This window comes from Balaenoptera acutorostrata, chromosome 3 (genome assembly GCF_949987535.1).
Source record: "Balaenoptera acutorostrata chromosome 3, mBalAcu1.1, whole genome shotgun sequence".
NCBI classification, from domain to species: domain Eukaryota; kingdom Metazoa; phylum Chordata; class Mammalia; order Artiodactyla; family Balaenopteridae; genus Balaenoptera; species Balaenoptera acutorostrata.
This window is the reverse complement of record NC_080066.1, coordinates 101,182,383-101,207,857: the sequence shown is the minus strand read 5'-3', so window position 1 is coordinate 101,207,857 and position 25,475 is coordinate 101,182,383. Positions and strand designations below refer to the sequence as shown.

The 25,475-nt window shown below is 36.5% G+C and overlaps 2 protein-coding genes across 3 annotated transcripts in view; one reads left to right on the top strand and one right to left on the bottom strand.

Annotated features, from left to right (window-relative positions):
• DPH6 (diphthamine biosynthesis 6) overlaps window positions 1-25,475 on the bottom strand; it is a 171,995-nt gene that overhangs the window by 89,368 nt on the left and 57,152 nt on the right. The window lies entirely within an intron of this gene.
• On the top strand, window positions 8,042-8,951 carry LOC130707492 (nucleolar protein 56-like). The gene has a single exon (XM_057542170.1). The coding sequence runs from the start codon at window positions 8,328-8,330 to the stop codon at window positions 8,856-8,858; it is 531 nt and encodes a 176-aa protein (XP_057398153.1). The 5' UTR covers window positions 8,042-8,327; the 3' UTR covers window positions 8,859-8,951.

The window sequence follows — 25,475 nt, the reverse complement described above, 5'->3', positions numbered from 1 at the left end:
CAGAAATATAGATCAATGGGCCAGGATAGAAAGCTCAGAAATAAACCCATGCACACATGGTCACCTAATCTATGACAAAGGAGGCAAGAATATACAATGCAGAAAATACAGTCTCTTTAAGAAGTGGTGCTGGGAAAACTGGACAGCTACATGTAAAAGAATGAAATTAGAACATTCTCTAATACCATACACAAAAATAAACTCAAAACGAATTAAAGACCTAAATGTAAGACTGAATACTATAAAACTCTCAGAGGAAAACATAGGCAGAACACTCTCTGACATAAATCACAGCAATATCTTTTTGGATCCACCTCCAAGAGAAATGAAAACAAAAATAAACAAATGGGACCTAATTAAACTTAAAAGCTTTTGCACTGCAAAGTAAATCACAAACAAAAAGAAAAGACAACCCTCATGGGGCTTCCCTGGTGGCGCAGTGGTTGAGAGTCTGCCTGCTAATGCAGGGGACACGGGTTCGAGCCCTGGTCTGGGAAGATCCCACATACCACGGAGCAACTGGGCCCGTGAGCCACAACTACTGAGTCTGCGCGTCTGGAGCCTGTGCTCCGCAACAAGAGAGGCCGCGACAATGAGAGGCCCGCGCACCGTGATGAAGAGTGGCCCCCGCCTGCCACAACTAGAGAAAGCCCTCGCACGGAAACGAAAACCCAACACAGCCAAAAATAAATTAATTAATTAATTAAAAAAAAAAAAAAAAAAGACAACCCTCAGAATGGGAAAAAATATTTGCAAATGAAGCAACAGACAAGGGATTAATCTCCAAAATATACAAACAGCTCATGCAGCTCAATATCAAAAAAAAACAAACAACGCAATCAAAAATGCACAGAAGATCTAAACAGACTTTTCTCCAGAGACATACAGATGGCCAATAAACACATGTAAAGATGCTCAACATCATTAATTATTAGAGAAATGCAAATCAAAACTACAATGAGGTATCACCTCACACCAGTCAGAATGGCCATCATCAAAAAGTCTACAAACAATAAATGCTGCAGAGGGTGTAAAGAAAAGGGAACCCTCCTACACTGTTGTTGGGAATATAAATTGGTACAACCACTATGGAGAACAGTATCGAGGTTCCTTAAAAAACTAAAACTAGAACTACCATATGATCCAGCAATCCCACTCCTGGGCATATATCTGGAGAAAACCATAATTTGAAAAGATACATGCACCCCAATGTTCACTGCAGCACTATTTACAATATAGCCAAGACATGGATGCAGCCTAAATGCCCATTGACAAACGAATGGATAAAGAAGATGTGGCACACATATACAATGGAATATTAGTCAGCTGTTAACAAGAATGAAATAAAGCCATTTGCAGCAAGATGGATGGATCTAGAAATTATCATACTAAGTGAAGTCAATCAGGGAAAGACAAATATCATATGATATCACTTAGAAGCGGAATCTAAAAAGATGAAACAAATGAACTTATTCACAAAACAGAAACAGACTCACAAACTTTGAAAACAAATTTATGGTTACCAAAGGGGAAAGGTGGCGGAGAGGGATAAATTAGAAGTTTGGGATTAACATATACACACTACTATATATAAAATAGATAATCAACAAGAACCTACTGTATAGCACAGGGGTCTCTATTCAGTATTCTGTAATAACCTATATGGGAAAAGAAACTGAAAAAAATTGATATATGTATATGTATAACTGAATCACTTTGCTGTAACAGAAACCAACACAACATTGTAAATCAACTATACCCCAATATAAAATATAAACTAAATTAAAAAAAAAACTTTGTGATTACAAAGTTTTCAAGATCTATCCTATGGTATCACTTAAAGGTGAAACTTCTTTAAAACACAGTCTGTGATTAATCAGGTACAAGAGAGACTGACTTTAGATTGAGTTTCACTTACTAGTTACATTGCGTATTATAGAGAAATCCCAATGCATTACTTAGCCTTCAGAGCATTCATTATAGAACAGTTATAGAACACTAAGTGTTAAGAAAAATAATCTAGAAAATATAGGTAGCAAAAGACTATGCAGATTTCCACTTAACAAAGCTTTTCATTTTTTATAACATTTTCTTTCCACGGAAACTACTAAACTTTTCTGTTCTAAAAGTGAACACAATGTGAGACTTTCAAAAACCAAACCAAACAAAACAAAATAAAAACAAATACATTTGTGAATTGTGAAAAAAGACATTTAGAGGTAGCACAATACTTTGTTATAGCTACAAAGATAAGACTTCTTAATTATAGGTTTTATTTTTCATACAAGCTGAAATGATTATGTTATTTTCATTTTTAATATACCCTATGCATAACATTAATGAAAATGGGGAAAAACCCTGGAGGCTTATTGCTAGATTAAAATGTACAATTATACCATAACTATATATCATAATATAACATTTATTGTCTGAATTACATAAAATTTTAAATAAATCTTTTTTTAGTTTTTTTTGTTGTTTTGTTAAGGGATCTTAGGTGGGGGGTAGATTTTCTCTTAAATATTAGTGTGGAGTTACTGTACTTTGTTATACAGCATGAAATGTTTTTCTAAGTAAAAAATGACTCATATTATGAAGTGTTAAGAGCTATATAACAAACAAAGGCACCGCAAAGGCCCCATAGCATCAGTGTACTCCATCAGTGCAGCATATTCATTCACTAGAGTAGTGCCATCATACACATGGAGAGTAGTGATGCACTTGTTCCTGGTAATGTATTACTCTTACAGGTTAGACCAGTGCAATATTTTATAGATTTATAGTACATAGTGATTTCATTCATTTAGAAATTTCATTTCCTTGTCACAGCCTAAAATGAGTTTTCTGAACACTCATGGTAATTTCATTGTCTATCTCCAAAATGTTTTAACTGGCCAACTAACCAATTGTTTAAATTGGTGTGACTTATATGGGTTTTCTTCAATTTCACATTCTCACTTCTTATCTAGCCATCTTAGGGCTCAGCAAAAAGAAAATTAGTGATAATGCTTTCAATTTAATTAGTATATTACATGCACTGTAATTATTAGCGGGAAATGTTATATTAATGAATGTAAAAGTTAGCAGTAAATTACCTTGTAGCTATTATCAATTTCCCAAGCTACTGCTCCTTAAGATAACCCTCTCCCTATGGTCCTTCCGGTAATTTTTCTTTGCCTGATAAACAGGATGATTAAATAGCACACAGAGCAAACCTTTGATACTTTTTAAATTAAATCCATGCCCAGCCTAAGGGCTGTGTCTGATTTCAACTAAATGTGTCAGTTAATCAGATAAAAAATTATCAGTAACTCAAAGAAACAGCAGCCTTAGGCTTCATCAGTGCCAGGGAAAGCTGAACAAAATAAGACATTCAGACAATATCACATTATGTGTAAAGGTTACTGATAAGCCTATAGGTAAACAGAACTGCTTACCACTGTAACAATGTCTGTCTGGAAAGAAATGTTATAGTCAACATTCAAATTACTCTAAATGATTTTAAGCAAAAAAAAGTAATTTAGAGAAAAGACTAGGAATATTTTACCCACACATAAAAACAAACATATGCACACTTATATATAAATGAACCCACAAAAAGATAGTAAAAACATGCACTGGAGTAGGGAAATGGAATTCTTAAAATTAGATTCTCTGAGAGATTTTATTGAAACAGTGCTTATCATCACCGAGACTACTTCTAGGACACTTGAAAAATTATATCAAGTAAACCAAATATTTAATGGCTAAGGGAAAGTGTATGTAAATTCAAGATCATTCATCCACAGAGTTCTACCTAGTGCCTGAAATGATACAATTCCACCAATTTTAAAAAAAAATCTGGGGTAGATTAAACTATAGCAAGATCCTAAATTAATTAAGAAAGCAGACAATTTTTAACCTGTAACAATGAGCACCAACAGTCATTTGCAGTGTTACCAATTAAAATAATATATATCATCAGGGGCCTGGTTATTAATAAGAGGATTTAAAAGCTCCTACAATTATTATTATATACAGAGGCTGGCAAACCTTTACACTTTCGGAGCATATTATGACTTTCAAAGCATTCTCAGATTCCTAATTAAGATTGCTTTAACTATAGAAGAGGGCTATCTTATAAACTGATATATCAGTAACAAGTGCCAGAAAGAAACTAAATCTGAAAAGAATGGAAAATTATCTTTGAAAGACATAATAGGCAGTAGTTATGAAAAATCCATTTATAAATCAGAGCAGGAGTCCCAAACCCTCTGACAAAGAAAATTTCAAATTAATACTCCATCATCTTTATTCTTCTCTTCTACTGCGATCAGATAATATATTCAACTTCAACAAGATTCTCATACTCTTTATCAAATGCAACTTCTTAGTAAGTAGACCACTGACAGGAGAAGAACTGGGCCAATTCTATGCAAATACAAACCACTAAACATCAGAGGTCCATAGTACAAATTAAAGTTATTCAACAGAATTTCAAACTTGTTACCCACATATGGATAGAGGATCACTGTATCTTAAAGTTTTACTTCTCAATACATTAAAAAGCTTAATACAGACTCTCTGAAATTACCGTTTTTGCAAAGAATTACCTGAAGTGCAGAGGAAGTGGTTTTGCTTTCCTAACTGCTACAAGCAGCAATGTACACCTTTCAGGAAACACTTGGGACGATGGGAGTCCATCAAGGACTAACACTGCTTAAAGCAGGTTAAAATTTCTCCAAGACGTCCACATATTTCAGAGTTCACCACAGAGCAGCTGAAAAATTATCTTAGGGTTATAGAATGAAATTCGAACCGGTCACCAAGAGGTGACTCAATTTAGCTGCTTCTAGCAATCCCCAGGGCTTTTTGGTCTCCTCTCATACCACAGGGTTTAATTAATGCACACTCCCTCTGACCTCTGCAAGTCTCACATTAATGGACACAACACTGTCCCTCTGAACGCTCCACAACTTCAAATCCATGCAAGAGTATTACTTAACATCTTGTTTAAATAAAAAGAGTAATGATTTACAAGAATTAAAAATTCTAATTGAAAAGAAAATTATCCACAGTTTTATTTGAGACTACAATTACAATACTAGGTCCATCCTCTAAAAGTAATTGCAAGGAAAATAAGAATAACCATTTATGAAAATAATGTATTTATTATGGTTCTAAACACAATTTGCTATATTTTCAAATGTATTTTCCTGAATAGTGAAAATGTTACTCTTTAAAAAATTACTCTAGCACTAGCACCAGTGTCCACATGGTAGAAAGAGCTCCCCAAAACGGCTGCTGCCAGTGACTATATCCCCAGGGTGAGCCACAGCTGTCCCGGCTACCTCTCAAGGAAAGTCTCCAAGACCAGCAGATGCACATGTTGCAATCATGCTTCACAGAGAGACCTGCAGTGTAAGACATGTTAAGAGAAATCTTTCTAGCAGAAGTAAATTATATCACACGGAAACCTGGATCTACACAAAGAAAAAGAAAACAGCAGAAACAGCATCTACATAGGTTATTACAAGATACTGAGTATACTTCCCTGTGCTACACACCGGGTGGCTGACAGAGTCTTGGTACTCCAGCCGGGTGTCAGGCCTGAGCCTCTGAGGTGGGAGAGCCAAGTTCAGACATTGATCCACCAGAGACCTCCCAGCCCCACGTAATATCAAATGGCGAAAGCTCTCTCAGAGATCTCCATCTCAATGCTAAGACCCAGCTCCACTCAACAGCCAGCAAGCTACAGTGATGGACACCCTATGCCAAACAACTAGCAAGACAGGAACACAATGCCACGCATTAGCAGAGAGGCTGCCTAAGATCATAACAAGGTCACAGACACCTCAAAACACACCACTGGACGCGGTCCTGCCAACCAGAAATACAAGATCCAGCCTCATCCACCAGAACACAGGCACCATTCCCCTCCACCAGGAAACCTACACAACACACTGAACCAACCTTACCCACTGGGGAAACACACCAAAAACAACAGGAACTACAAACCTGCAGCCTGCGAAAAACAGACCCAAAACACAGTAAGTTAAGCAAAATGAAAGGACAGAGAAACACACAGCAGATGAAGGAGCAAGGTAAAAACCCACCAGACCAAACAAATGAAGAGGAAATAGGCAGTCTACCTGAAAAAGAATTCAGAGTAATGAGTGTAAAGATGATCCAAAATCTTGGAAATAGAATGGAGAAAATACAAGAAATGTTTAACAAAGACCTACAAGAACTAAAGAGCAAACAAACAATGATGAACAACACAATAAATGAAATTAAAATTTCTCTAGAATGAATCAATAGCAGAATAACTGACGCAGAAGAACGGATAAGTGACCTGGAAGATAAAACAGTGGAAGTAACTACTGCAGAGCAGAATAAAGAAAAAAGAATGAAAAGATTTGAGGACAGTCTCAGAGACCTCTGGGACAACATTAAATGCACCAACTTTTGAATTATACGGGTCCCAAAAGAAGAAGAGAAAAAGAAAGGGACTGAGAAAGTATCTGAAGAGACTATAGTTGAAAACTTCCCTAATATGGGAAAGGAAATAGTCAATCAAGTCCAGGAAGCACAGAGGGTCCCACAGAAGATAAATCCAAGGAGAAACACGCCTAGACACATGTTAATCAAATTATCAAAAATTAAATACAAATAAAAAATATTATAGGCAGCAAGGGAAAAGCAACAAGTAACATACAAGGGAATCCCCATAAGGTTAACAGTGGACCTTTCAGCAGAAACTCTGCAAGCCAGAAGGGAGTGGCAGGACATATTTAAAGTGATGAAACCTACAACCAAGATTACTCTACCCAGCAAGGAACTCATTCAGATTCAACAGAGAAATTAAAATCTTTACAGACAAGCAAAAGCTAAGAGAATTCAGCACCACCAAACCAACATTACAACAAATCCTAAGGGAACTTCTCTAGGCAGGAAACACAAGAGAAGGAAAAGACCTACAATAACAAACCCAAAACAATTAAGAAAATGGTAATAGGAATACACATATTGATAACTACCTTAAATGTAAATGGATTAAATGCTCCAACCAAAAGACACAGACTGGCTGAATGGATACAAAAACAAGACCCGTATATATGCTGTCTACAAGAGACCCAATTCAGACCTACGGATACATACAGACTGAAAGTGAAGGGATGAAAAACGATATTCCATGTAAATGGAAATCAAAAGGAAGCTGAGTAGCAATTCTCATATCAGACAAAATAGACTTTAAAACAAAGACTATTACGAGAGACAAAGAATGACACTACATAATGATCAAGGGATCAATCCAAGAAGAAGATATAACAATTGTAAATATTTATGCACCCAAAACAGGAGCACCTCAATACATAAGGCAAATGCAAACAGCCATAAAAGGGGAAATCAACAGTAACACAATCATAGTAGGGGACTTTGACACCTCACTTTCACCAATGGACAGATCATCCAAAATGAAAATAAATAAGGAAACAAAGCTTTAAATGATACATCAAACAGGATGGACTTAATTGATATTTATAAGACATTCCATTTAAAAACAACAGAATACACTTTCTTCTCAAGTGCTCATGGAACATTCTCCAGTATAGATCATATCTTGGGTCACAAATCAAATCTCAGTAAATTTAAGAAAATTGAAATCGTATCAAGTATCTTTTCTGACCACAATGCTATGAGACTAGATATCAATTACAGGAAAAAAATTGGTAAAAAATACAAACACATGGAGGCTAAACAATACACTACTAAATAATCAAGAGATCACTGAAGAAATCAAAGAGGAAATAAAAAAATACCTAGAAACAAATGACAATGAAAACAAGATGACGCAACACCTATGGGATGCAGCAAAAGCAGTTCTAAGAGGGAGGTTTATAGCAGTACAATCCTACCTCAAGAGACAAGAAACATCTCAAATAAACAACCTAACCTTACACCTAAAGCAATTAGAGAAAGAAGCATAAAAAAACCCCAAAGTTAGCAGAAGGAAAGAAATCATAAAGATCAGATCAGAAATAAATGAAAAAGACTGAGTGATTCCCTGGGCCCAGCACAGGGACCAGCTTTCCAGAGCCCTGAAGACAAGGGGTAACACCCCAAAATATGGACTCATTTTCCACTCTACCTTCATTGGCCGAGCAGCTGCCAGGAACAAAGGCCGCATCTCCCGATACCTGGCAAACAAATGCAGTATTGCCTCACGAATTGATTGCTTCTCTGAGGTACCTACCAGTGTATTTGGGGAGAAGCTTCGAGAACAAGTTGAGGAGCGGCTGTCCTTCTATGAGACTGGAGAGATTCCACGAAAGAATCTGGATGTTATGAAGGAGGCAATGGTTCAGGCAGAGGAAGCGGCTGCTGAGATTACTAGGAAGCTGGAGAAACAGGAGAAGAAACGCTTGAAGAAGGAAAAGAAAAGGCTGGCTGCGATTGCCCTAGCGTCTTCAGAAAACAGCAGTAGTACCCCAGAGGAATGTGAGGAGACAAGTGAAAGACCCAAAAAGAAGAAAAAGCAAAAGCCCCAGGAGGCTCCTCAGGAGAATGGAATGGAAGACCCATCTGTCTCCTCCAAACCCAAAAAAAAGAAATCTTTTTCCAAGGGGGAGCTGGTTAGTAGTGATCTTGAAGAGACAGCTGGCAGTGGAAGTCTTCCCAAGAGGAAAAAATCTTTCCCCAAAGAGGAACCAGATAGTGACCCTGAAGAGTCAGGAAACAAGAGGGTCCCCAAGAAAAAGAGGAAATTCTCTTCCAAGGAGGAGCCTCTCAGCAGTGGACCTGAAGAGGCTGCTGCCAGCAAGAGCAGCAGCTCCAAGAAAAAGAAAAAGCTCCGAAAGCTATCCCAGGAAAATTAGAATGGACATTTCCCTAGTAGGGCATAACTTACAGAGATATTTCCCAACCCATCCCCTATAGCCCAATAAAAATAAAAACAAATTCACGAGTCATGTCAAAAAAAAAAAAAAAAAAAAAGAAATAAATGAAAAAGAAATGAAGGAAACAATAGCTAACATCAATAAATCTAAAAGCTGTTTCTTTGAGAAGATAAACAAAATTGATAAACACGAGCCAGACTCATCAAGAAAAAAAGGGAGAAGACTCATGTTAAGAGAATTAGAAATGAAAAATGAGACATAACAACTGACACTGCAGAAATACAAAGGATAATGAGAGGTCACTACAAGCAATTATATGCAATAAAATGGACAACGTGGAAGAAATGGACAAATTCTTAGAAAAGCACAACCTCCCGAGACTGAACCGGGAAGAAATAGAAAATATAAGCAGATCAGTCACAAGCACTGAAATTGAAACTGTGATTAAAAATCTTCCAACAAACAAAAGCCCAGGACAAGATGCATTTACAGGTGAATTCTATCAAACATTTAGAGAAGAGCTAACAGCTATCCTTCTCAAACTCTTCCAAAATATAGCAGAGGGAGGAACACTCCCAAACTCATTCTACGAGGCCACCATCACCCTGATACCAAAACCAGACAAAGATGTCACAAAAAAAGAAATCTATAGACCAATATCACTGATGAACATAGATGCAAAAATCCTCAACAAAATACTAGCAAGCAGAATCCAACAGCACATTAAAAGGATCATACACCATGATCAAGTAGGGTTTATCCCATGAATGCAAGGATTCTTCAATATCTGCAAATCAATCAATGTGATAAACCATATTAACAAACTGAAGGAGAAAAACCATATGATCATCTCAATAGATGCAGAAAAAGCTTTTGACAAAATTCAACACCCATTTATGATAAAAACTCTCCAGAAAGTAGGCCTAGAGGGAAATGGCCTCAACATTATAAAGGCCATATATGACAAACCCACAGCCAACATCATCCTCAATGGTGAAAAACTGAAACCATTTCCACTAAGACCAGGAAGAAGACAAGGTTGCCCACTCTCACCACTATTATTCAACAAAATTTTGGAAGTTTTAGCCGCAGCAATCAGAGAAGAAAAAGAAATAAAAGGAATCCAAGTCAGAAAAGAAGAAGTAAAACTGTCACTGTTTGCAGATGACATGATACTATACATAGAGAATCCTAAAGATGCTACCAGAAAACTACTAGAGTTAATCAATGAATTTGGTAAAGTTGCACGATATAAAAATAATGCACCGAAATCTCTTGTATTCCTATACACTAATGATGAAAAATCTGAAAGAGAAATTAAGGAGACACTCCCATTTACCACTGCAACAAAAAGAAAAAAATACCTAGGAATAAACCTACCTTAGGAGACAAAAGACCTGTATGCAGAAAACTATAAGACATTGCTAAAAGAAATTAAAGATGATACAAACAGATGGAAAGATATACCATGCTCTTGGATTGGAAGAATCAACGTTGTGAAAATGACTATATTACCGAAAGCAATCTACAGATTCAATGCAATCCCTATCAAACTGCCAATGGCATTTTTCACAGAACTAGAAAAAAAATTTTCACAATTTGTATGGAAACACAAAAAACCCTGAATCGCCAAAGCAATCTTGAGAAAGAAAAAACGGAGCTGGAGGAATCAAGTTCCCTGACTTCAGACTATACAACAAAGCTACAGTAATTAAGACAGTATGGTACTGGCACAAAAACAGAAATGCAGATCAATGGAACAGGATAGAAAGCCCAGAGATAAACCCATGCACATATGGTCACCTTATCTTTGATAAAGGAGGCAAGAATATACAATGGAGAAAAGACAGCCTTTTCAATAAGAGGTGCTGGGAAAGCTGGACAGCTACATGTAAAAGAATGAAATATAACACTCCCTAACAGCATACACAAAATAAACTCAAAATGGATTAAAGACTTAAATGTAAGGTCAGACACTATAAAACTCTTAGAAGAAAACATAGGCAGAACACTCCATGACATAAATCACAGCAAGACTCTTTTTGACCCACCTCCTAGAGAAATGGAAATAAAAACAAAAATAAACAAATGGGACCTAATGAAACTTAGAAGCCTTTGCACAGCAAAGTAAACCATAAACAAGATGAAAAGACAACCCTCAGAATGGGAGAAAATATTTGCAAATGAAGCAACTGACAAAGCATTAATCTCCAAAATATACAGGCAGGTCATGCAGCTCAATATCAGAAACACAAACAACCCAATCCAAGAAATGGGCAGAAGATCTAAACAGACATTTCTCCAAAGAAGATATACAGATTGCCAACAAACACATGAAAGAATGCTCAATATCACTAATCATTAGAGAAATGCAAATCAAAACTACAATGAGGTATCACCTCACACCAGTCAGAATGGCCATAATCAAAAAATCTACAAATAATAAATTCTGGAAAGGGTGTGGAGAAAAGGGAACACTCTTGCACTGTTGGTGGGAATGTAAATTGATACAGCCACTATGGAGAACAGTATGGAGGTTCCTTAAAAAACTAAAAATGAAACTACCATATGACCCAGCAATCCCACTACTGGGCATATACCCTGAGAAAAGCATAATTCAAAAACAGTCATGTACCACAATGTTCACTGCAGCTCTATTTACAATAGCCAGGACATGAAAGCAACCTAAGTGTCCATCGACAGATTAATGGATAAAGAAGATGTGGCACATATATACAATGGAATATTACTCAGTCATAAAAAGAAACTAAATTGAGTTATTTGTAGTGAAGTGGTGGACCTAGAGACTGTCATACAGAATGAAGTAAGTCAGAAAGAGAAAAACAAATACCATATGCTAACACATATACATGGAATCTAAAAAAAAAAAAAAACATGGTTCTGAAGAACCTAGGAGCAGGACAGGAATAAAGACACAGACATAGAGAATGGACTTGAGGAGATGGGGAGGGGGAAGAGTAAGCTGGGACGAAGTGAGAGAGTGGCATGGACATATATACACTACCAAAAGTAAAACAGATAGCTAGTGGGAAGCAGCCACATAGCACAGGGAGATCAGCTCAGTGCTCTGTGTCCACCTAGAGGGGTGGGATAGGGAGGGTGAGAGGGAGATGCAAGAGGGGGGAGATATGTGGGTATATGTTTATGTATAGCTGATTCACTGTGTTATACAGCAGAAACTAACACACCATTTTAAAGCAATTATACTCCAATGAAGATGTTAAAAAAAATTATTCTAATGATAAAATTTATTTGGATATGCAATTACTGATATAGACCTGATATAAATATAAATATGTAAGATATAAATATGATGACCTATTAAACTTTGAAGAAAACAAAATAAAAATTAATCTTGAATTTTAAAAAAAATTTATAGTAATAATCCAATTTTGCTCCTGGGATGAGTTCAAGTCAACCAGAAGACTTTATAACAATATCAGCTTAAAAAAAGCTAATATTAGGTAGATGCTTATTTGCAGTGAAATATATATGAATTTTGTGGTTTCTCCCTTTAAAAGCTCAAATATTTACACAGCATTTTCCTACAGACAATTCCTTCAGGAAATCCTATATATAAGAATGACCACCATTAGCAAACTGACAATGACTTACATTTAAAACTGAATTTGACATAAACAAGCTTCCCAAACTTTAATACACTAAAGTTATTCTGCAGTGATCAGGTGCCAGTGAACAACCACAACAATTAAGTCTAAAGGCTACGTAGTTTTCTATCCAATACCAACCACATATATATCAAATACATTCATGGGATTTTACATAGGATGCCTGTAAAACTTATAGCAGTTTTACGTTTTTATCCTTAAATGAAACGTTTAACATTTAAAGCAAGCACTATAAGATTTCACATATGGCATGCTGATATTTAACCTAAAAATTCCATTAAAATAATTTAACAAGAGAAATTAAACTACTTTAATATTTAAGGTTGGGTATTATCTTTAAGAAAATATTATTTTCAAGTAAGTTAAGAATTAAGAATTTGTCCTGTCTTTCTTATATGAACTCTATTACGGGTAGCTGCTGAGTAACCAAATAACAGGTGAAGGGAAGTCTTTTTTTATAGAATATTCCAACTAATAAATGAAGCAAGAATGGTAGAATCATTAATATCAACATTTTGCAACCTCCTTTTAAATAATAAATCTAAGCAACAATCATCAACAGCTGATGATGTTATCAGCATCATAAAAAAAAAGAGAATTAAACGTTATGTCTTCTAATGGAAGAACATAAAACCATTTGTGAGTTATAATTTTTAAAAAAATTCAAACCTGAATTTAATGAAACTTCTAGATTAGTGCTTTTCAACTGAGCTTTCAGCAATGATGGAAATGTTCTTTCTGTACCGTCCAATACAGTAACCACATGTGGCTATTGAGCATTTGAAATGTGGCTAGTGAGACTGAGGAAGTAATTTTTTAATTTTACTTAGATTTAATTAATTAAAAATTTGATGTATTTAATGACATGTAGCTCACAGCTACCATATTGGACAGCAAAGCTTTAGATTGAACTATGAATTTACAGCAAATCAGAGAACAAAGAAACATACTGCACTACACTGTGGGGATTTTGTCAGTCTGCGGGAACCCTAATGGACAACTAACCTAGTTTTTTCAACAGAGAAGTTAAAAGAGAGAGAAAATATAGATTACAGGAGACTTAAAAGATATACCAACCAATTACAATGCATAAAACTCATTTGGATCCTGATTTAAGCAAGACAAAACAATGTAAGGCATTTATGAAACAACTGAAAACTTGAACACTGACTGGATATATAATGAATTAAGAAATTACTATGCATTATTTTAATCTGTGATTATGGTATTACCATTATACCTAAAAGGAAAATCTTATCTCTTAGAGATAGATGCTGAAATATTTGTAAATGATACATGATATCCGGTGTTTGCTTCAAAATAATAATTGATGGAGGTAAGTAAGCAGGTATATAGATGAAAGAAGATGGGTTATTGGCTTCGTTGTTGTTGAAGCTCTCTAATAGGTGCCGTAATATTTATTACTTTATATTACTTTGTCTTCTTTTTATTAACTGTTATCTGAAAATTTTAATTTTTTTTCGTTTCTTTTTTTTCTTTGATAGGTCTTTATTGGAGTGTAATTGCTTCACAATGCTGTGTTAGTTTCTGTTGTACACCCAAGTGAATCAGCCATATGCATACATATCTTCCCATATCCCCTCCCTCTTGAGCCTCCTCCCATCCTCCCTATCCCATCCCTCTAGGTCATTGCAAAGCACCAAACTGATCTCCCTGTGCTATGCTGCTGCTTCCCACTAGCTAACTATACTACATTCGGTAGTGTATATATGTCAATGCTACTCTCACTTCGCCAAGCTTCCCCCTCCCACCCTGTGTCCTCAAGTCCATTCTCTATGTCGACATCTTTACTCCTGCCCTGCAACTAGGTTCATCAGTACCACTTTTTTTTTCTTTTTTTAAAGATTCCATATATAGGCATTAGCATACGGTATTTGTTTTTCTCTTTCTGACTTACTTCACTCTGTATGAAGTAAGGTGGATGGACCTACTTCACTAGGTCCATCCACCTCACTACAAATAACTCAATTTCGTTTCTTTTCATGGCTGAGTAATATTCCATTGTATATATGTGCCACATCGTCTTTATCCATTCAACTGTTGATGGACATTTAGGTTGGTTCCATGTCCTGGCTATTGTAAATAGTGCTGCAATGAACATTGTGGTACATGTCTCTTTTTGAATTATGCTTTTCTCAGGGTATATGCCCAGTAGTGGGATTGCTGGGTCACATGTTAGTTGTATTTTTAGTTTTTTAAGGAACCTCCATACTGTTTTCCATAGTGGTTGTATCAATTTACATTCTCACCAACAGTGCAGGAGCATTTCCTTTTCACCACACCCTTTCCAGCATTTACTGTTTCTAGATTTTTTGATAATGGCCATTCTGACTGGCATGAGGTGATACCTCACTGCAGTTTTGATTTGCATTTCTCTAATAATTAGTGATGTTGAGCATCTTTTCATGTGCCTCTTGGCCATCTGTATGTCTTCCTTGGTGAAATGTCTATTTAGGTCTTCCACACATTTTTTAATTGGATTGTTTGTTTCTTTGATATTGAGCTACATGAGCTGTCTGTATATTTTGGAGATTAATCCTTCGTCTGTTGTTTCATTTGCAAATATTTTCTCCCATTCTGAGGGTTGTCTTTTTGTCTTGTTTATGGTTTCCTTTGCTGTGCAAAAGATTTTAAGTTTTATTAAGTCCCATTTTTTTATTTTTGTTTTTATTTCCGTTACTCTTGGAGGTGGGTCAAAAAAGATCTTGCCGTGGTTTATGCCAAAGTGTTTTTCCTATGTTTTCCTCAAAGAGTTTTATAGTATCTGGTCTTACATTTAGGTCTTTAATCCATTTTTAGTTTATTTTTGTGTATGGTGTTAGGGAGTGTTCTAATTTCATTCTTTTACATGTAGCTGTCCAGTTTTCCCAGCACCACGTATAAAAGAGGCTGTCTTTTCTCCATTGCATGTTCTTGTCTCCTTTGTCGTAAATTAGGTGACCATATGTGCATGGGTTTATCTCTGGGCATTCTATCCTGTACCACTGATCTACATTTCTGTTTTTGTGCTAATACCATACTGTCCTGATTACTGTACTTTGTGGTATAGTTTGAAGTTGGGGAGCCTGATTCCTCCAACTCCGTTTATCTTTCTCAAGATTGCTTTGGCTATTTGGGATCTTTTGTGTTTCCATAAGAATTATAAAATTTTTTGTTCTAATTCTGTGAAGAATGTCATTGGTAGTTTGACAGGGATTGCACTGACTCTGTAGATTGCTTTGGGTAGTATAGCCATTTTCACAATATTGATTCTTCCAACCCAAGAACATGGTATGTTTCTCCATCTGTTTATGTCATCTTTGATTTCTTTCATCAGTGTTTTATAGTTTTCTGAGTACAAGTCTTGCCCCTCCTTAGGCAGATTTATTCCTAGGTGTTTTATTCTTCTTGTTGCAATGGTAAATGGGAGTGTTTCCTTAATTTCTCTTTCTGATTTTTTGTTGTTGGAGTATAGGAATGCCAGAGATTTCTGTGCATTAATTTTGTATCCTGCAACCTTACCAAATTCATTGATTAGTTCTAGTAGTTTCTGGTGGCATCTTTAGGATTTTCTATGTATAGTATCAAGTCATCTGCAAACAGTGACAGTTTTACTTCTTCTTTTCCAATCTGTATTCCTTTCATTTCTTTTTCTTCTCTGATTGCTGTGGCTAGAACTTCCAAAACTGTGTTGAATAATAGTGGTGAGAGTGGACATCCTTGTCTTGTTCCTGATCTTAGTGAAAATGCTCTCAGTTTTTCACCATTGAGTATGAAGCTTGCTGTGGGCTTGTCATATATGGTCTTTATTATGTTGAGGTAGGTTGCCCTCTATGCCCATTTTCTGGAGAGTTTTTATCATAAATGGGTGTTGAATGTTGTCAAAAGCTTTTTCTGCATCTATTGAGATGATCATATGGTTTTTAGTCCTTAATTTGTTAATGTGGTGTATCACATTGATTGATTTATGTATATTGAAGAATCTTTGCATCCCTGGGATAAATCCCACTTGATCATGGTGTATGATCCTTTTAATGTGTTGTTGGACTCTGTTTGCTAGTATTTTGTTCAGGATTTTTGCATCTATATTCATCAGTGACATCGGTCTATAATTTTCTTTTTTTGTGATATCTTTGTCTGGTTTTGGTATCAGGGTGATGGTGGCTTTGTAGAATGAATTTGGGAGTGTTTCTCCCTCTGCAATTTTTTGGAAGAGTTTAAGAAGGATCGGTGTTAGCCCTTCACTAAATGTTTGACAGAATTCGCCTGTGAAGCCATCTGGTCCTGGACTTTTGTTTGTTGGAAGATTTTTAAATACAGTTTCAATTTCATTACTTGTGATTGGTCTGCTTATATTTTCTAATTCTTCTTGGTTCAGTCATGGAAAATTGTACCTTTCCAAGAATTTGTCCATTTCTTCGTGGTTGTCCATTTTATTGGCATATAGTTGTTTGTAGTAGTCTCTTACAATCCTTTGTATTTCTGCAGTGTCAGTTGTGACCTCCCCTTTTTCATTTCTAATTTTATTGATTTGCACCCTCTCCCTTTTTTCCTTGATGAGTCTAGCTAAGGTTTCTCAATTTTGTTTATCTTCTCAAAGAACCAGCTCTTAGTTTTACTGATCTTTGCTATTGTTTTCTTTGTTTCTATTTCATTTATTTCTGCTCTGATTTTTATTATTTCTTTCCTTCTACTGACTTTGGGTTTTTTTGTTCTTCTGTCTCTAGTTGTTTTAAGCATACGGTTAGATTGTTTATTTGAGATGTTTCTTGTTTCTTGAGGTAGGATTGTATTGCTATAAACTTCCCTCTTAGAACTGCTTTTGGCTGCATCTCATAGGTCTTGGGTCATCATATTTTCATTGTCATTTGTTTCTATGTATTTCTTTATTTCTTCTTTGATTTCTTCAGTGATCTCTTGGTTATTTAGTAGTGCACTGTTTAGCCTCCATGTATTTGTGTTTTTTACAGTTTTTTTCTTGTAATTGATTTCCAATCTCATAGCACTGTGGTCAGAAAAGATGCTTGATACAACTTCCATTTTCTTAAATCTTCTGAGGCTTGATTTGTTACCCAACATGTGATCTATCCTGGAGAATGTTCTGTGTGCACTTGAGAAGTGTATTCTGCCACTTTTGGGTTGAATGTTCTATTAATATCAATTAAATCTACCTGGTTTATTGTGTCATTTAAAGCTTGTGTTTCCTTTTTATTTTCTCTTTGTATGATCTGTCCATTGGTGTAAGTGGGGTGTTAAAGTCCCCAACTATTATTGTGTTTCTGTCAATTTCTCCTTTTATGGTTGTTAGCATTTGCCTTATATATTGAGGGGCTCCTATGTTGGGTGCATAAACATTTATAATTGTTTTATCCTCTTCTTTGATTGATCCTTTGATCATTATGTAGTGTCCCTCCTCATCTCTTGTAACTGTCTTTATTTTAAAGTCTATTTTATCTGATACAAGTATTGCTACTGCAGCTTTCTTCTGATTACCACTTGCATGGAATATCTTTTCCCATCCCTTCACTTTCAGTCTTTATGTGTCCCTAGGTCTGAAGTGGGTCTCTTGTAGACAGCATATATATGGGTCTTGTTTTTGTATCCATTCAGCCAGTCTGTGTCTTTTGGTTGGGGCATTTAATCCATTTACATTCAAGGTTATTATGGATATGTATGTTCCTATTACCATTTTCTTAATTGTTTTGGGTTTGTTTTTGTGGGTCTTTTTCTTCTCTCGTGTTTTCCGCCTAGAGAAGTTTCTTTAGCATTTGTTGTAAAGCTGGTTTGTTGGTGCTGAATTTTCTTAGCTCTTGCTTGTCTGAAAAGCTTTTGATTTCTCTGTCGAATCTGAATGAGATCATTGCTGGGTAGAGTAATCTTGATTGTAGGTTTTTCTTTCATCACTTTAAGTATATCCTGCCACTCCCTTCTGGCCTGCAGAGTTTCTGCTGAAAAATCAGCTGATAACCTTATGGGGATTCCTTTGTATGTTTTTGTTTGTTTTTCCCTTGCTGCTTTTAATCTTGTTTCTTTGAATTTAATTTGTGTTAGTTTGATTAATATGTGTCTTTGTGTGTTTTTCCTAGGTTTTATCTTGTATGGGGCTCCCTGTGCTTCCTGGATTTAGGTGACTATTTCCTTTCTCATGTTAGGGAAGTTTTGAACTATAATCTCTTCAAATATTTTTTCAGACCCTTTCTTTTTCTCTTCTTCTTCTGGGACCCCTATAATTCAAATGCTGGTGTGTTTAGTGTTGTCCCAGAGGTCTCTGAGATTGTCTTCAATTCTTTTCATTCTTTTTTCTTTATTCTGCTCCTCGGCAGTTATTTCCACCATTTTGTCTTCCAGTTCACTTATTCATTCTTCTGCCTCAGTTATTCTGTTATTGATTCCTCTAGTGTATTTTTCATTTCAGTTATTGTGTTGTTCATCTCTGTTTGCTTGGTCTTTAGTTCTTCTAGGTCTTTGTCAAATATTTCTTGCATTTTCTCAATCCATGCCTCCATTCTATTTCTGAGATTCTGCATCATCTTTATTATCATTACTCTGAATTCTTTTTCAGGTAGATTGCTTATTTCCTCTTCATTTCTTTGGTCTTGTAGGTTTTTACCTTGCTCCTTCATCTGTGACATATTGTTTTGCCGTCTCTTTTTTTTTTTTTTTTTTTTTTATGAGTGGGATTGTGTTCCTGTCTTACTGGTTGTTTGGCCTGAGGCTTCCAACATTGGAGTTTGTAGGCTGTCTGGTAGAGCTGGGTCTTGATGCTGAGATGAGGAATTCCATTAGACCTCACCCCGATGAATATTCCCTGGGGTCTGAGGTTCTCTGTTAGTCTAGTGGTTCCGACACAGAGCTCCCACTGCAGGAAATTCAGCCCAACCCCCGGCTCGTGAGCCAAGATCCTGCAAGCCACATGGGGTGGCCAAAAAAAAAAAAAAAAGAGAACAGTAACAAAATAAAACATAAAATTAGACTAGGAAACTAACAGATATGTTAGAAAGAATATAAAAATAAAAATATTTATGAATCAACAACCAGAAGGTACAATAGTACAATAGTAAAAAAGAGGAGGGAAAAGAGAAAAAAAAGGGAGGCGGGGAAGGCCTTGGCTGTGGAGGGTGGGGCCTAAGCAAGGGTGAGGTTTGGGCAGTGGGTGTGGCCTATGCTTAGGACCCACAGGGCTGGAAAAGGCCCTGGGGGCTGTCAGCAGTGGGGCTTAGGCTCAACAGAACTGAAAGGGCCCAGGCATGCCCTCTACCCCTGGTCTCAGAGGGTGGGGGACCTCACCTGGCAATGCAGCAGGCTTCCTGGGCTCGAGTGGGCAGGGCAAATGCCCTCCTCTCCTCTCCTGCTCCTCTGGTCCTGGAGGGCCCCTCCCACCTGCCTCTCCTGATTTCCCCTTGGCCTCCTTCCTATGCCAAGGGCCTACATGGCCTGGAAGGGGCTTTTCAGGGCAGGGGATCTGCCTGGGAGCTCAGCCTGCTCCCTGGGACCCCAGTGGGCAGGGCAATCGCCCTCTGCTCTTCTCCTGCTCCTGCTGGAGGGTCCCTCCCACCTGCCTCTCCTGATCTTCCTGGCCTCAGTGGCACCAATCCTGTCTGGCCTCCACTTCTCCTCCCCCCCTCAGTACCCCCACGTCCTACCGGTTCACTTGGGGGTTCCTTCCGTCTCCTTGGGCATCAGGGTCCCCCACCAGTGGCCAGCAGGCACCCTAGTTGTGGGGAGATGCTAACCCAGCATCTTCCCCCATCATCATCTTGATTCCATCCCCCCTTTACCTTCTTCTTAAATGTTTAAAATTTTTTGAAAAAAAAAATAACAAAAAGGTTAAAGAAAAAGAAAATAAGGCCTGGTGGATTTACTTTCAGCAAATACTATCCCCACAAAAGCAATGATAAACCTGGAGAAACTGTCAGAAACAACTATCTCGGGGATCTGGAAATTGATCAAAGGTATGTACCAAATTGAGAAGTGGTTACATTGAATACATGAAAAACTACTGAACTTTGGAAGTCTGTGGCATTCTTGCCTGGAGCTGCTCCCATATCAAGGCAGGGGAAGCTGAAAAAATCAGCAGTTTTATTGCTAGAGGAGGCTGACTAGATTTGGAATGAGCCATGGAAAAATCTCCACATCCAGTGGCATCCTCAGTACCAACCATGATTTCCCCGGCAAATGAAGTGAGAAGACCAGGGACTCAGATAGCCTGAGGCTGCAATCCTGGTTGGGTGAAGCAATGGACTGTCAGACTAGCCAGACATATAACAGGAGACCCAGAAAATGAAACAGCATAGAACCAACTGATAAATTCTACACACATATATGCAGGAGACACCAGAGAGGGCCCAAGCTAGCTACACATTCCTGACAATGGTAAGCCTATGCAGGTAGGACACAAAAGGGAATAGTAGCTGATTATTAAACATTTTATATTTACTATAAAATCAAATAATCAAGATGATGGTACTGGAGTAAGAATAGGCATATAGGTCATTTAAACTGTTAGAATTAAGAGTCTAGAAATAAACCTTCACATTTATGGCCAATTGAATTTTGAAAAAGTTTTCAAGGCAATTAAATGGAGGAAAGAATAGTTTTCAACAAATGGTACTGAAATAATTGATTATCTATGTGCAAATGATTAATTCAAATCCTTTCCTCACACCATATACAAAAAAATAACTAAAAATATATTACACCACAGACTTAAAGTAAGAGCTGAAACGATAAAACACTTAAGAGAAAATACAAAAGAATACCCGAATGGCCTTAGCTTAAAAGCACCACCAAAAGCACAGTTCATAAAAGAAAAAATTGACAAATTGGGCTTCTTTAAACTTAAAAAATTCACATTTCAAAAAATACCATTAAGAAGATTAAAAGATAAGCCATGGACTAAGAGAAAGTATTTGCAACTAATATATCTGATAAAAGACTGGTATACAGAATATATGAAGAATTCTTGCAACTGAATAATAAGAATTCAAACAACATAACTAAAAAGTGAGTATTACCAAAGAGAACATGAATGGCTAATAAGTACATAAAAGATGCTTAGCATCTTTAGTCATTAGCAAAATGCAAATTAAAACAATGAGATTCCAATACACACTCACTAGGATATCTAAAATCAAAATGTCTACAAGTGAGGTGAGAATGTAGAGAAAGGGAAACCCTCATTCACTGCAGATGGGGATTTTAAATTGTGTAGTTATATTGAAAACAGTTTGGTAACTTCTTTAAAAGTTAAGGATAAATTTATCTTATGACCCAGCAATTCCATTCCTGGTACCTATGCATGAGAAATGAAAACACATGTCCACACAACTTATATGTGAATATTCATAGCAGCATTACATATACTAGCCAAAAACTGAAAACAATTTAATTTTCCATTAATTGGTGAATGGATAAACAAAATGTGAGATACCTACATAATGGAATACTCTTCAGCAATGAAAAGGAATAAAACACTGATACATGTACAACATAGATAAACCTAGAAAACACATTATGCTAACAGAAAGAAATCACATACAGAAGACTACATATTAGATGATTTCATTTACATTAAATGTTTAGAAGAAGCAAATCCATAGAGACAGAAAGCAGGTTAATGGTTGCCTCGGGTTGGGGTATGGGAACAAGGACAAATGGCACAGGAAAACTGGTGGAGGTAAAAATGTTCTAAAGCTAGATGGTGGTTGATTGTCCAACTCTATAAATTTACTAAAGTCACTGAATTATACACTTACAATGAGTATTTTATAGCACACTGTCATTTATACCTCAATAAAACTATAAAATACAAATAATTAACAAGGAATTCTCTAGTTGGGGAACCATCCTGCATGCCATGCAGTGCAGCCAAAATACAAAAATAAATAAATATCAATAAAAAAATTTTAAAAATTAAAAAAAAAAAGTCATTAGGTCCAGCCCACATGCAAGGGGAGAAGATTACAAAAGGGCAGGAACACTAGAAAGCAGAGATCATTGGGGACCATCTTAGAGGCTGTCAAACACAATAGGTAATGGGTAATTGGGTTAGTTACACTATTCTTTCTACTTTTGTGTATGTTTGAAATTTTTCCTAATAAAAATTTCAAGAAGAGAGAGAAAGTATTATTTTCAGAAACTAAATGCAAGTAAACATTTCTTATTTTTAACAAAATTTCAGAAGTTTCTACAAAGTAGCAAAATAATGAAAATGTTGTTAAATGAAAAAACAATAAAATGATTATTTTAACATTTTTTGACCACTTACCACATACCAGATACTGTTCTAAACATTTAACATGTATTAGTGTAATTTAATTTTCACAACAATCCTCTGCAGTAGGTATTACTAATATCCTTCAGATGAAAAAACTAAGGTACCAAGAGTTAAATAACTTGTCCAAGGTCACACAGCTAGTAAGTAGTAGAGCCAAAAGTTCCATGGGTGGCAGGGAGGGGGATGGGGATTGAATGGCACATGCGGAACACATCACAAGTTCAGAATTAGGAATTCTTGGAGAAGGGGATTAAGATATTTTGTGTTGCCATGTGTTGTCTTATTAATGTTTACATCATTACTACACAATTCAGGTATCAAGATATGTTATTATGTCAAAATAATTAAATGGTCTTATTCTCCCTTGTCAACCCCATTACAGGATCAGGTCATTACAAAGACAAGTTTATTCTATGGTTCACCCTCTGCTCAAAAGATCAGCATGGATTATTTTTAGATGTAAGCAATATTTAATAGCTAATGTAATTTCTCATTTATACATATCATAAATGTGGCCAGCTGTTCTTTTCAACTCTCTTTTGTTCTTCTAACAAATCACATGCCTTCATCAGTCTCTGATCAGTTGGCAGGGCAGGGCTTCCTTTTTTTTTGTTTTTTTTTAAAGATATGGCAATTTATTATTTATTTTTTATTTATTTATGGCTGTGTTGGGTCTTCGTTTCTGTGCGAGGGCTTTCTCTAGTTGCGGCGAGCGGGGGCCACTCTTCATCGCGGTGCGCGGGCCTCTCACTATCGCGGCCTCTCTTGTTGTGGAGCACAGGCTCCAGACGTGCAGGCTCAGTAATTGTGGCTCACGGGCCCAGTTGCTCCGCGGCATGTGGGATCTTCCCAGACCAGGGCTCGAACCCGTGTCCCCTGCATTGGCAGGCAGATTCTCAACCACTGCGCCACCAGGGAAGCCCCAAGGCTTCCTTTTCTCATGCTTCACTCTCCCTCTGTCAAAGTCAAATGTCTAAAAACTGTTTGGATAGAATATTTCTGAATTTATGAAGTAATTTCATATATATTATCTTATTTGATCCTTCTCACACTAGCCTGTAATTAAATTGACAGTTTATAGTATTGCTCTATTTGGATTACAGTAATATGGTAAGTGGGGAATTCAAAACTCACACTGGAACTCTTGCTTCTGAGTCCAGGGCCCTTCCTAGTACCCACTATTCTTCCCTAAATGCTTCTGGGGTTTAGGAGACCACAAATCACTAGTTAGTTTAAGTAATTAAATATTAGTTTGAAAAGAACAAAAAAAGAATAAATTGTACATTATGTAAAATAAAGTTCTACAGGGCTATGAAAGAGATAAAAATGATGAGGAAAGGAAATTATAATCAGGCAAATGGAATTTAAAAATCTGGTTGAGGGCCATAGACATTTCAATTCAGAAAAAAATGAGACTCTGAATTTTATTAATACTAAATTCCTTAAAAATACAAGATTGATACTACAACTTTGTGCATAGCAAGCTATAAAATCACCTAGCATCTTGTAATTTCAGTCAATGAATACAGTAAATACATACTTAGTTGTCTGTCCAGCATCTCTTTTGTGCAAAACACCCACCTACCATCCATGTGGTAACCACAACTATTTTTTACAAGATGATTTGGTCCCTGTGGGAATAACTAATTGGTTCAAAACTGGGCACTCCAAGCTGGCCAACAGTTTGTTTCTCAGAAATTTGAAATTGAAACTAATAGATTTCAATCTCAGGCTAAGACGGACTCTTGAAAAGGGAGTTATAACCTTGAAAACTAGGAGCAGCCATGTTTTCTACCACATAATCTGGGGATCTGAGAAAACCAGTCTTTTCAGAGAAAATAGAGTGGATTTTTAAAGAGAAGCAGAAATAAGAGAGAAGAGTTTTGAAAGTACTCCAGTCCCTTGCTCTAGAGTTTTATGACATTGGCTTCCCTTCTGTCCTTAAAACATTTTTTTCTATCTTAAAACAGACCCAACTAATACATCATAAATAGAATAAGATGCATACTAATAAATATTAACTAGAATTACAACCAAAACTTATTCACCAAACTTTTGCAGGAAAGAGCCCATATCTTTCTCATGTTCATATTACAGTGTACACAGAATAAGATGCTTTTCGTTTACATAATGAAATATTAAATATAAAAACCATTTTTTTCTGGTGCAATATATTAAAACTACTAAATATTTTGCTTTGGGGAGATGGAAAACAAATTCTATACCTTCATGTGCAATTCTATTTGTCTAATAATGCACTATTTTTTAGAATGTCAGCAAAGATTATCTGGGTATGGGATTACAAGATTTTTTAAACATTTTTCTTTTTTTTTTATAATTTAAGATGATGACTAGCTATTTAATTTGAATTTATTTATTTATTTATTTATGGCTGTGTTGGGTCTTCGTTTCTGTGCGAGGGTTTTCTCTAGTTGTGGCAAGCGAGGGCCACTCTTCATCGCCGTGCGCGGGCCTCTCACTACCGCGGCCTCTCTTGTTGCGGAGAACAGGCTCCAGACGCGCAGGCTCAGTAATTGTGGCTCACGGGCCCAGTTGCTCCGCGGCATGTGGTATCTTCCCAGACCAGGGCTCAAACCCTTGCCCCCTGCATTGGCAGGCAGATTCTCAACCACTGCGCCACCAGGGACGCCCATTTTTCTTAATTAACAA

Coding starts and splice junctions, on each gene's coding strand:
- LOC130707492 (XM_057542170.1), top strand. CDS start 8,328: ATGAAGGAGGCAATGGTTCAGGCAGAGGAAGCGGCTGCTGAGATTACT.